This window comes from Coturnix japonica, chromosome 1, assembly GCF_054131305.1.
Source record: "Coturnix japonica strain WE chromosome 1, WE-NBRP24, whole genome shotgun sequence".
Taxonomy (NCBI): Eukaryota; Metazoa; Chordata; class Aves; order Galliformes; family Phasianidae; genus Coturnix; species Coturnix japonica.
This window is the reverse complement of record NC_140663.1, coordinates 61902317-61915682: the sequence shown is the minus strand read 5'-3', so window position 1 is coordinate 61915682 and position 13366 is coordinate 61902317. Positions and strand designations below refer to the sequence as shown.

At 36.4% G+C, this 13366-nt stretch overlaps 1 protein-coding gene across 41 annotated transcripts in view; it reads left to right on the top strand.

Annotated features, from left to right (window-relative positions):
* SOX5 (SRY-box transcription factor 5) overlaps window positions 1-13366 on the top strand; it is a 622935-nt gene that overhangs the window by 556095 nt on the left and 53474 nt on the right. For all 41 annotated transcript variants that reach the window (XM_015868603.3, XM_085542555.1, XM_085542533.1 and 38 more), the window contains one exon: window positions 12836-12982. In XM_015868603.3, the coding sequence (XP_015724089.1) occupies window positions 12836-12982 (147 nt within the window). The remainder of the gene's footprint in view (window positions 1-12835; window positions 12983-13366) is intronic.

Below are 13366 nucleotides of genomic sequence, written 5' to 3'. Positions count from 1 at the left end.
ACAAACACTGGGTAATGTTAATACTTGCAATGGAAAAATGTAATTGGCACAAATGTTTAATATATTAGTGATAGATGGGAGGGCCAACAAGGGACCTTCCCTGTTCTGGACTTAAAAGTGACATATTATTAGTGATCAAGTAGAGCACTGTATGGAGCTGATCACTGCTAAATAGCGAGAAGTGAGCAAGACTCTGGCTCAGTATTCCCAGACTTTCTTGAAACTGAGATATATTTACCAGTTGCTCAATGAAGATGTAATAAGTACTGTTCAACCTCCCACTATAAAGAACAGCCAGTCTTGGAGCAGCATAAAAAGAGTCAATCAAATAGGTCATATGAGGAGGCAGATGCTGGAATGTATTGTAATGGAGGGCTGCGCAATATGGGAAGATGGCTTGCAGAATACAAGGATGGGTGGGGAAAGAGACTATTGGCGATATTTTCTGCCCTGGTCACTGTAAATATCCAAATATTTTGGGAGAAATTCTGAATGTAAGAAATCAAAGCATTAGCGTTCCTGCTGTGTTAGACTTTTGGGTAAAATGATGGAGGGAAAAAAAAAGAAATAGAAACATGAGTCTCTTTGTAGTACTCTAAGTTTTATGAATATGTCTTGGCCTTGTCCTTACTCCGCCAAAGTTACTGTAAGCCTTGGAACATGCAAGTATTTTACCTGAAAAAAAAAATATATATATATATATATGCAAATATATATATATATTACTGAGCTTGAGACTATATTAAACATAGAACTGTTAAAATAGCTTCTATTTTAGCAGTGCCCCTAATTCACACCCACTCAAACACCTCTTCTCTCATTAACCCCATCATCAGACTCAAGTAACTCAAGTGAAATGAGATGGCATTAGGAATGAGGTAATGAACAAAGATTTCTGGATAATGTTATTACTTCATGATAGCAGCTCTTGCTAGTGTGAGTACAGTTAAGAGCGTCTTAGTATTTCCATTGCACACTCTTTGGTACTCCCACCTCTCCTGCTTTACAGACAACTCAGCCAAAAGCAATTTAAAAATTGATTTTACATCAGTTTTGGCTGTTGTTGTGAATTGAAAATAGTTTAATGTTTTGATGCTGCTTTCTAAAACATAAAATCATTTTTTTTCCCCTCATAATCCAAATTTCCAGCTTGAACAATTTAAAATGTGGGTTAGCTCTTTTTATAACCACATTTTTAGCAATCGAAAAATATATCCTAATCTTTCACAGTAACTTCAATATTTAGTGTTTCTGGACAGTGGGATCCATTTTTATGTTATGAAAAGTTCTACATGAGAATTCGGCATGAAGGGAAGAATTTTCAAAACTCCCCACTTTCACTTCTGTAATAATGAATTACAGAGCTTTTGTTGATATAATATGCATTAGTGGCTGCAGAAAGGAGGATCCTCCTTGCCTATGGAGGATTCTGTAAGAGATTAGTTAGTATTGCAGCCCTATAAATGACAATTGCCAATAAATGACATCCTTTTTTATTTTTTTTTGCCTGAAAAACAGAAGAGAGGAGGAGAGATATCTGTATTCGTGCCATTTAGATTTAGGGGCAAAAGATGTGTAGTCTAAAGACGGAGGGGATGCTTCCATAGTGTTGCTCAGGTGAACCAGAGGAGCCTGGCACTTCCCAGCTTTTGTCAGAATGAAAGAGTTCCAGTGGAAAAAAAAAAACAAAACAGAGAAGCTTGTGTTGTTCAACTATCATTGAAGTGGTTGTTAGACAAGTGCATGGAGATCCTCTGGTCACAAGAGCTTATGATCTGGCGCACTTCTCTAGAACTATATATAGTTTCCCTTGGTCAGCTAGATACTGAAAAGTAGAATGCACACACTTGTTACAGGAACATGAGGTTCTAACATCACATTTGTTATCTGTATGAATTAGTGAAACTAGAATTAGCTATCAAATTCCTCTGAATTAAATGCAGAGTTCCAAAGCCTGTATAAACTCTTCTTACTTTTGGGTGATACCAACGTGTGAGGAAAACAGAAGTTAAAAATATAATTCCCTTTGACCTTCAGTCATGTTATGTTGTGCCTTCAACTTCTTAAACTTGAGTGCTGAATGTGCCAGAAGAGACATATTAGAGTGAGTTCCAGGATAGATTTAAGGCTTTTCATGTGTAGGCTGAAATCTGACCATGCAGTATTATTGGACCTTAGTGTCTGTGCTTTCACTCTGGTGAGAGTCAGAAACTGAATCCTAAAGGATTTCAGAATTTTTCAGAGACCACTTTTGGGGAAACAAAGTCTCTGGGAATTAAGAATTAAATTTCTGTATGTGTCCGAATGGAATATGTAAAGTGTCACTCTTCCCGTTACATTAGTAATGGGAAGCATGGAAATAATGAGATGAAACAGAAAACAGTTTCTGATGTTATTTCCTGAGAAGTTTGTGCCAAAGCTTCACAGAAGTTTTTAAGCTCTTGAGTTTTATGGGCTCCATTGGAGAGGGAGTTTTACAGACCAAACCCATTTTTATTGTAAAATCAAAGAATTAAAAGATTTAATAGGTTTTCAGTTTTGTTTCTACTACTTCATTTCATTAAATAGGCACTTCTATATGTTGAGAAAACTCCTAAATAAGGAACTAATTGCTTTTGTACTTTCTCAGCTCTCCTCTACGCACTCCAGCATTTACTTTTTGTAGCCTTCCATCTTCTAATCTCAACCATCCTTCAACAAACATGCATTTGTTTTTAAGCATTGAAGTTATCCAGCTTATAGCAATAGAGTTAGTTTAACGTTAGGCACTTTGGTGAGTTTTAAAGTGCATAGAACTCGCTGAAGGAAACCAGAGCAAAATTCAGCTGATTTTCTCATTTGAAACACAAATCAGGTTTACTCAGATTCAGTGAGGTTCTAGATCAAAGTTGGGCTGATTGATTGGAATTACAGATTTCTTATGGGTATGGTAAGTGCAGTTTAATTTCTCTGCAAGCTTTAACTTAAGTCATAACCAGAAACGTTAGAGAAGAAGGTAATTGGGCTGGAGGAAATGTACATATGAGATAGAACTTTCCAAAACTGTTTTGTACTATGATGTTGGGAAAGTGAGCTGGTGCCCCATATTGACACCATGACTTCACAATAGGATCCCATAGGACAAGGTAAGACTTCTCAGCTTTCTGGATCTCCTTGCTGGTAAGCATGTAAGGCAGTGAACATGAACAAAAACTGCATGAAAGGTAGGTGGATTCTTCACCTCCAAAAATAACATAAAAATAAAAATAACTACTTCAGCTGAATAAAGAGGCCATGTCACATCCTATTAGCACTCCTTGGTAAGGAAGAAGGCAAAGGGAAAATAAATAATTCTTCAGAACTGTTCTATGAATCAGTTTGCTTTAGTTCGGCTCTTAAAATAAGTATGTTTTCTTCTGCAGCTCAGATGCTCTGTTCACCACCAGTCCCTCCATTTCAGTGTTCTTCTACCCGTACTTCCTGCTTTATCTGTTCTTTTTGGGGAGGTTTGGCACAAGGCAGGCAGCTCAAGTGCATTCAGTCCTTCGTTCGCCTTCAAGGCACAAATGTCACAATCTTTCGTCTCTACCCAAAGTGGAAGAGAGTAGCTGTGGCTCTCTGAGCCTGTGAAAGTGAGCTGTGTTGAAAGTTGCTTATGATGGATTAAGAGTTTGTCAGTCTCTGTCTCCTGTGCCTTTTTCCAGACCCTTTGACTAGATAATACAGCTTGGTTCAAAAGAGCAAATTAAGCTTTTGAATGATCTGAATGGATGTCATTGAGCTTCTGTACACATAAGAATGAAGGAACAATGTTAATTTATACTTTCAAGGACAACAGATATGATTGCATGGTTCTCCAGGCTCAGAAATTTTTATGTCACAGGGGAAACAATAGAAAGAATACATTTTGCATTTCAGTGTTTGTTACTGTCATTAATGAATATATCCATGGAGGACCTTCAGGAAGCACACAGGCAAAAATATCCAAGTGAATTTTTTCAACTTATTTTTGTTTTTTATCTTTGTCTCCTACCCCAAACTATACTTTGATAACATGGCACTGGTGCTTTTGGTAGCTGATTATCATCCTTCTACCTCTAATGAGAGAATTCAGTATTGCAGAAATCTTAGCACAGCTTCTCAGAAGAGATTTTCTAGAGCAGGGTGAGAGTGCTGTGCTCAGTATATACTGCAAAATTCGTGTTGCTCAACTTCATTTCTGAAGAAGAGGGGAATAGTTCATGGGGGAATATTATAATCATCAGACAATAAGGACCTGATGCCATGTCAACATTCCAGTGAACAAATTCATACTATAAAAATAAGAAATGCAGTTGACCTTAATTTTTGCACCATGAGCTCTGCTCTTCAGAAGAAACAGTTTTCATACCTGAAGTAAATCAGTGTCAGTCTTAAAGCAGGCACAGAGTTTTCTTGACTTAATTCCCTGTTGAATACAGCAACTTGAAATGCAAACAGAAAGTGTATAAATAACATTGGAGAAATAGTTGCTTAGGAGATGTGTGTAAAATAGTGAAATGCCTTAATTATAGCTCAGCAATCTGAAATACATAGAACTTTATTTACAGTAATTCTGCTAACAGTGTTTGCTTATTAACTACTCTAGTCACTTAATGGATAACAATGAATGATTATATACAATACCAGTCAAGTGAAGCAATGTAATATGAAATAAGTATTTTGTCAAATGGCCACTCACAGAATTTTGCTCTCTCAAATGGGGAAATACACTTACAGAAATCAGGTGCTCGGAGGTAGTTGCCAAAAATGTAGATATATCAAATAATAAGCTCTTGGGAAACATACTTGTGGTAAACAAATAGGCAGTAGGGAGTTTTTTTCCTACAAGAATATAATGTCTGTGCCACTTTGCTCATTTCAAGCTTCTAATGCAGAAAAGCTGTGCTGGGATATAAGTCTCCACGTGGAACCTTCATACAAGCACTTCATCTTCATTACGGAATAGTCAGCTTGTGATAAAGGGACTGCAGTTTACAAAACAAATGCCTGTTCTTAAGTTACAGAGCCTGGTTGTCTGTTGGTCTTCTGGATTGCTGCTGCCCATCTGACTATATTCTCCTTACTAAACATGCTGTCAAAAGTATGTCCTTACTTCAAAGAAATGCCTTCATCTTTATTTTAACAAAAAAAGTTCTCCTGATATAGAAATACGTAATAGCAGTGGCAGTAAGAGTAACATTCTACTGATGCGCAGCACACTACAACTAGGAATAAATTGTTGGCCAATTTATATATATTTTTTAATATACAATATTAATTACTTCCATTGAAGGGAACACTGTTCATCTGCAAAGTTTCATCCAACAAGCTTTTTCCAGAAGATGTTATCCAGTTTCCTCTCCAACATGCATTCCTTATAGTCACTCTATTTCAATTACTGTCAAATGGTGTGAACATGATATATATGAATATGTAGGCCACTTGGGCAGTTTTCCAGTTCAAAAAAAACCCTTCATTTGTAAAGAGCAGGCAATCTTAAACACACAATTTACAATGATATTTTATCATAGAAACTAATAGATTTTACTAGCCTCTGATAGGAAGTGTCTATAGATATGTTCCTACAGTTATATCCTGTGGAAGGATTGTCTTCTTGTTAAGGCTTAGGACAGAGGAGCCATGAGGTCTAGGCTCTAATCAAGAGTTTCCTACAGCCTTCCTGTGACCAGGAATGGTCAGTCGATGTTCTGGGTGCTGGTTCTTATCTTGTTAGAATTTGACTTGCATTACCATTGGTAGAATTAAAAAATACTTTTCAGAGAATACTGAATTTATTAGCATATTTAAAGTGCCAGTTACTGTTACTGGTTACTGGTTTTCCTATAAAAGATCCTATAAATACAAACATATCTGTATTTTACCTAAAATGATTGTCCTATCTGTGGAAATTTATTCAAACAAAACTCACAGATGCCACAGATTGTACCTACATTTCTGACTTTATCCACTCTTACACCAGCAAAGCAGGCATTATTGGAATGTACTGCAGTGATGATAGAAGTCTTTATTAGTCTAAATAGAGACTTAAAATTCATTCAGTTTTTCAGTGACCTGGACTCCAGCCTTGTTTCTGAATGCCAGGGATCCCCAGCTGGTCATACCATGGAAGTTCCAAATTAAGAAAAGAACTAGCACATTCAGCATGGCATGGGCAGAGCAATCCTGTTGACTACAGTGGGATTATTCTCAGGAATAAGGACTCTGGGCCTGGAACCAGAGAGATCAGCTACCAGAATCATATTTAATGGAGACTTGCGGTTACTGATTCTAAAAGTAATGTTTTTCTAATATGAGAGAGATGGTAGTTACAAGGCTGTGTTTGTAACTTGCATGCACTAAGCATATAAATGAAGCCTTGTTCAGTTTGTGAATGCTTTACAGTTTTTCTAATGAGAACTTGGTTTTTTTAACATTTCTTTCTAAGGAAGTCTCAGATTTTCTAAGGCTAAAGAGACTACTGAATTGTCTAGTCTGACGAAACAAGATGTAAAATATTGTTGAGCATAATCAATTCCTTGTTAAAAGCTTATCTTCCACAAATACATCTGATTCTGACTATAGCATCAAGAGTCAGAATCCACTATTTCTCTAGGCAGTTCTGCCAAGTGTTAATGTGCTCCTTTTAGTCAGGAGTTGTTACTTATCTATTAATTTGCAGTCTTAACTTTCAAATATTTATTGTTCTTTTATGATTCATGATTTACTTACCTCTCTTCCTTCCCTAGACTAAATGGTGAGCACAGTTAGGATGGAAGCTTTCAGAAGTTAACTGGTTACTGTGGCCACAGAAAAGAACAATTTAGCTTTTTAACATTTAATACATCTTCTGTAGTCCCCATCTGGTTCACAGGTTTTGGGCAAATTCATCCAACTTGCTGCTTTTCAACTGATGAATAAAGAAAGCACTATGTCAGACAAGGTTCTCCACCAGTAAGAGTCTATATCAGACCTGTGCACACCTCAGCACTGGGAGCCAGGGCAATTTCTTATGGGAAGTGGTTGTGATAAAGATATTCAATACGTAGAACAATAATAATTGTCCAACTCTACTCAGGATACTAGTGAAGATAATAAAATAAAAACAACTGCATCTCAGGATCCAAAGTTACACTGTCATAAGGTGAAAATGTAAAAACAAATGTAATTTTAAGCCCAGTGTAAAACCTAGCAAGATCAAGCACTGAACTGAGTTAAATCTACTTCACAGTGGGTTTTTTTGGTGGGTTACATTTTAAAGGAGCGTACTAGATTTGTGTTTATGTATCATCTCTGTTTTCTGAAAATATCCCTGTTGGTGCAAGCAAATGGCATTTAAAGCTTTTGATGAAGTTTTGAACATGAAAATTAGTATACATGTTTAAAAAAAACAAAACAAAAAAAACGTGTTGAACTGAGAATGTTTGAAGGAAACTCAGACACAGAGAAGATGAAAATCTGGCATTTGTACCTTTCAGTTATATAATGAAGAGAGAGATTAAGAACTTTTTTTTATAGATCCAGAAAGAATTGCTACTGACCATTGCTGAGGGCAGCTTTAATTCTAAATTTCTATAGTTATCTTTTCTTCTACATTGCTTCTACTTTTAAAAATCTGTCTTACAGTAGGATGTGTCAAATGTTTTAAGTGAATTCTTTTCTTCTGATACCTTATGACCTTTTTAATTAAAGAAAAAGCAACAGAAACACTGCAAAACTGAACAGATCCAAAATTAATTATTTCTGCCATAATCAAACACTTTGCATGCCTTATATAAGTACAACATTTAAGGTAAGGAAAATTAAATCACTGCATTCTGAATGAGAGAATCTCAATTTATACCATTTTTTTTTTCCCTGAGATTATGCAAAAATCAAAGCCATCAGGGCTGTGAAGTCAAAACAAGGCCATTCATGTGTATATTTTTAATGATAGGTTTTAGAATGACACAGAAATATAAGTATTGGATCAGTCAACAGTTCAAATATTTAAGCACAGTGGTTTGTAAATTCATCACTGTGCTAACTCCACTGAGGAATTAGTTGATATCAGAAACAAACTCACTGCAGTAACTGATTTGATTTCCAGTATCACCTGCCTTTCTCTCTCCCTTTTTTAATATCAGATCTTATTCTCTTGTGTTCACTAATAAAACTATTTTAATAAGAGCTGATACAGTAAACTAAATATCTATAGGTGCCTGAATCAGCTATCTCCATCTCTGTAATTGCTAACACTTTGTTCAACCCTTTTTAAAATTGCTATTAAATCTCATTCTCATTTTCTGTATTAATAGAACAAGAATTCATTTTTAGTGTAACCTCAAAGCAGTAATGAGCATTGTTAACATGTAACAACAATGCCCAAGGGGAAAGTTTTCAAAGCCGGTCTAACCTTAAGGCTTTTGCTATTGATGTTCTAGAGAGTCATCAAGCCAGGAGCTGTTAGAGCTAGTCCATTTGGAGAGTTCAGCTGAATATTTCTGTTTAATATATTGGAAGAATTATAAATGATTTTAGTGGTGACCAAGGGAGAATGGGAATTTTTTGTTTAATAGCTTACAAGCAGAGAGGCAATATTATAAAAATAACTGTACCTCCTGCTCATTGTAAAGTGTATCATATCATGCTTTTGTTCTGATGATTTTGCTTCCATACAGATTTTCATAAGAGGTTAATGAGAAAACATTAACAAGGCACGCAATGTTACACATGGGCAGGGGAGCCAAAGCATGGTTATGTAGTTATAAGCAAACAATAGATGTTACTTTTTAATTACTTTTTCAGAAAAAAAAAACAGTTCTGCCTTCTTGAAGACATACTGTATATCTTATTAAAGCAGACTATTTTCCTTATTTATGTATAGTATGAAAAAAGCAACAAATTGTCTAAAGCTATAGTGCTTCATTGATTTCAACTAGTTTCAACTAAATACCTCAGTAACAGTAAACCAGTCAACAGCCTACAGTTTGGAAGTCCTGTATGAGTTGCAGTGGAGCAAAATGACTCCTTGCATGCTGGAATTTGAGTCTGGGTCTTTAGGTTAGATGTAGGTTGTGTAAGTGGTTTGAGGAGGTCCACTTTGATATACATCTTGAGAGTTTCAAGAGCAGTGTATTACAGCAGTGATATGCAATAACTTTGTTTCACTTTTTGCAGTCCTGGTCTTGTTACTGTGAAAGATGGATATATTTTTGGTGATGGTCAGATTTTTTAAGAGAGACTGATTTCTACGCTGTTGAAATCCTGATGGTGAGGTAGAAATGCTCTTTTGTTTGAGTTTGGTTTGTCTGTGAAATGAATGCACAGATTCTTGTCACTTAGCTGTCTTGATTCACAGCACTTGGTCACACCAGTGCACTTTCCTTGGGTATAAGTTAAAGGTCATTGTGTCCTATAACAGCTAACTATTAACAGAGAAGTTTGATAATGTCAAAGCTCAAAAATATTGACAGTTTAAGAAATGCACTGCATGTTTTATGTTTCTGTCTTTATTTTATTTTATTTTATTTTATTTTATTTTATTTTATTTTATTTTATTTTATTTTATTTTAATGTTTGGAGCAATCCAGTTTTTTAAATAGAAACCAGACCATTGCAGTTTCATAGATAGATGTTTTTTGCTTCAGAGCTGGGCCTGATGTTGCTTTTCAGTAGAATAGTTGCTTTGTGTACTAGGAAGGGACGTCATAAGAGGTTACTCTTACAAGAGACCTCTTATAAGGTTTTATTTAATGTTTATTTTCAATTTTCCAAATCTATTAAATAGAGGTGAGATGTTAAACCTGATAGCAGGAGGACTGAGTTTGTGAAAAGCATGAATGAAGGCTTTATAAGTTTTCTTCCACCCCTCTTTCCAAATTACTCTGCTCAACTCTCTTGTAAGAAAATCTTTCTTGAGGTATATTCCCTTAACTTAGTATACAAAATGATTTGAATTTCCATATATTCCACTCATCCCCTAAAAAGATGTTTTTTCTCCTGGACTATTGCATAGGGAAATCCATCCCCCATCCCTATTCAGTCACCATTTGTGGTAGCAACATTAATGGGAGGATGGTTGGATTAGATGATCTTGTAGGTCCTTTCCAACCTTGTGATTCTGTGATCATCTTGTTTGCAAATGTCAAAAAGGTGATTGATGACAGTACTGGAAGGAGGAGCAACACATTTCTCAGTGACCACTCAATTGGTCTTAGATGGTAGTCTTGTTAAGAATCTTACTGTATTATGCAAGTATTTCATGTGACTTAGTGCTAATTATTCATTCCTTGGACCTCATCTGAAGGCTGAAAGCTACTTGAAGTAGATATTTCCTTTACTTTTTGAAAATACTGCCCTAAAGGCTTACAGAAATTTCTGGGATACTGGCCTCAACAGGTCAGTCCCTGTCTGGCCTATCAGTGTTCGTTCAGAATCTCAAAGTGTCTGAACTAATGTTGTTGGTTTTACTTTTATTTCCATGCTACATTCATTATCCAATATCTAATTTATAGATTCTCAGCGAAACTGAACCTGCTCAATAGTCACTTTTTTTAATCTTTTTTTTTCTTTTTTTCGTATTTGCCTCAATTTGTTTTGTCAACTTATTCATAAAGAAGCAAAAAAAAAAAAAAAAAAAAAGGCAAAATCTTGATCCTGATCAGAGTCTGATTATATTGAGTTATTCCCTAGACATGCACCCTATTTCTTAAACAACTGTTGCCCTTCTGATATATTAATTTGTACATATCTCTGACATGATTTTCCTCGAACTCTCTGCTGCAGATCTCTGGTTCGCACAAACCCTTGTTCCTTTCTCCCTGCTGGATTTATTCTTCTTCTGAAAGAATGAATGGATATGAACTTCCACTGATAAATACATGCGTTTGAATCTGTGACTGATTTGTGGCTGGATTGTTTTTGATGACTTTTATCTGTAGTTGATTTGCATCTATTTGGCTCTGGCTGGCTGAGGGTAACACATGGAATAAATGAATAAATAAATTCGAGGAAGAGGCAGGGAGAGAACAGATGAATGAATGGGTGATATGGAAGGAGAGTGAGACTACCAGAGAGATGGATAAATGGTGATTAAGAAGTACAGAAAAATAAGGAACAAGCAGTGATCAAAGTAGAAGAAGAGATTAAAAGGATTCAAAACTGAAAGGCAGTCCGAAAAGAATAGAATGAGTGAAAATGAAATAAGTAAGAACTTGGAGTCTGATTACACTTAAAGGTGTAGAAATGGTGTTCTATTAATTACATGAAAGGGTTAAGATTGTTTACCAGTGAAGAGGAGAGTTTATACAGGGAACCATAGAACAAAGTCTAGATTTGAGATGATGTACATGCATTAGTCATTTCATCTCCACTGAGTTGTCCTAGCCTTGGAACAGTAAGTTGTCCTCAGTTGATCTAGTTATGTCTTTGCTACTGGACTTACATACTCAGAGCTCACATGAGCAGTGTTTCTTTACCTTTTGCACAGTTCTATGTGGAATGCTCCCATTAAGCTTATTACACCGAGTCCTTATTCTCCTCTTTCAAATTTGCTGGGATTGGTTAGTGTTCCATTGCGTCCTCCATTCTTACCTTCGTTCTTTTATCAGTGTATGCAATTAATTAAAAAACAACATCAGAACAACTAAGAAACACAAACAAGACTATCTTAGACTAGCCATATTGAAAATTCTATGTTTTTCACGTCCACTTCCATGTTCCTACATGTTGTCTCTTGTCACATTGCATCTCAGAAGCTCTGGTAGCACCTGCAGGCAGAGTGCACAGATGAGTGTTACACATTACACATGTACTGCACAGCACACATAATACATAGCATGAATCTTTGAAACTGAGTCTGAAGACTGAAAGTCTTTGTTGTCACATTACCTGCTCTCTCAGACATCCAACTTCTATTTGCCTTCATGTGAATTTCTTACTATTCACAAAGCATCAGCAATTACTGCCCATTGTATTTTATTTTCTCCACTTTTTATTGAGAAGCCAATGGCGCTTCCAGGCACTGCCAGTTTGCCTGTTGTCTCTCTGCTTTTGACCACTGTCTGTGAAACTTTTAGTGTAGTGCTTAATGTTGAACAGGTGACTGTGTTTGTAATTATTCACATGCTAATATTCAAACAAGTGGCTAAAGTGCCTCACTGATTCTAAGGGAGTAAAACCTTACCACTCTGTATCTGTTTTCCATCTCCCACTCAAGAATTGAACTCAAGAATTAAGAGTTCTTAATCTTGGCTGGAGCTTCCAATTGCTAGCGGACAGCATGTTATCAACAGTATTTTTATATTTATATGTATTGGTGCTCCAGGACCCATCTAAGGGTGGACTTTTACAATAAATGCAGAACAGAATTTTGTCATTTCTGGCCTCAAACACCTTACAGCCTATGCATAGAAGACAATTACAAAAAGAAATATGAAGAAGTGTAAATGGTAGCATGGAGACTGACATATTGAACATGGTGTGAGTTTCATGATGCTCAATGCATATTATTGCTGGAGATGCTGTTACAGCTGAGGCCTCTCAGGAAAGGAAGGATTTGCCCAGTGGTTCAGGCAAGCCATGAAGACTAGCTTTTGTTACTTGTTTTGAAACCCTGGGCACACATGGAAGTTGGGATGCTCCTCATGTTGATGTCTGCCGTTCATCCCAAGAGGAATGAATTGTAAAATTTGAGATGACAATTTTTGACTTGAAATATACCAGTGTGCCAAATAAAAAAAATACCCATCAGAATGTAAAGATAAAATCTACATTAGGAGAAGGTTTTGGAAAATTATTTATTGATGATTTTTTCCTCTCTCTTTCTTTGTCTCTTTGTTTTTGTTTGTTTTTACAGCAGTTGTATGCTGCCCAACTTGCTGCAATGCAAGTATCTCCAGGAGGCAAGATACCTGGCATATCCCAGGGTAACCTTGGTGCTGCCGTATCGCCTACCAGCATCCACACAGACAAGAGCACAAACAGCCCTCCTCCCAAAAGCAAGGTACTGTACCAGGCCCTGTGGCATAGCATTCCTGACAGAATTGACAAGTGCATGTACGTTTTTTTCTGACTGTTATCTGTGTGTCTCTCAGCTTTGTTTTCACAATGCCTATGTGAAATAAGAGAATATTCTTAGTGAGTTCCCCAGCTATCATACTGTGATTCCCTCCATCTTCACTAATGGGTAGTGTGTAAGGTGACAGGCCTCCTGTGCCAGCACACAACTGCCATTTCCTTTCAGGATTCCAAGCTGCAGTCAGATCAGCAATCTAGAAACCAGAAGGGTATTTCAAAGGTAGCCAGATCCTGTTGTGGGGTCAGCTGCAAGTTTATGGAAGACTAAGTCTCTGAGGCAGTGTGTGTTGTGTTGCAGATTAGGCTGAGA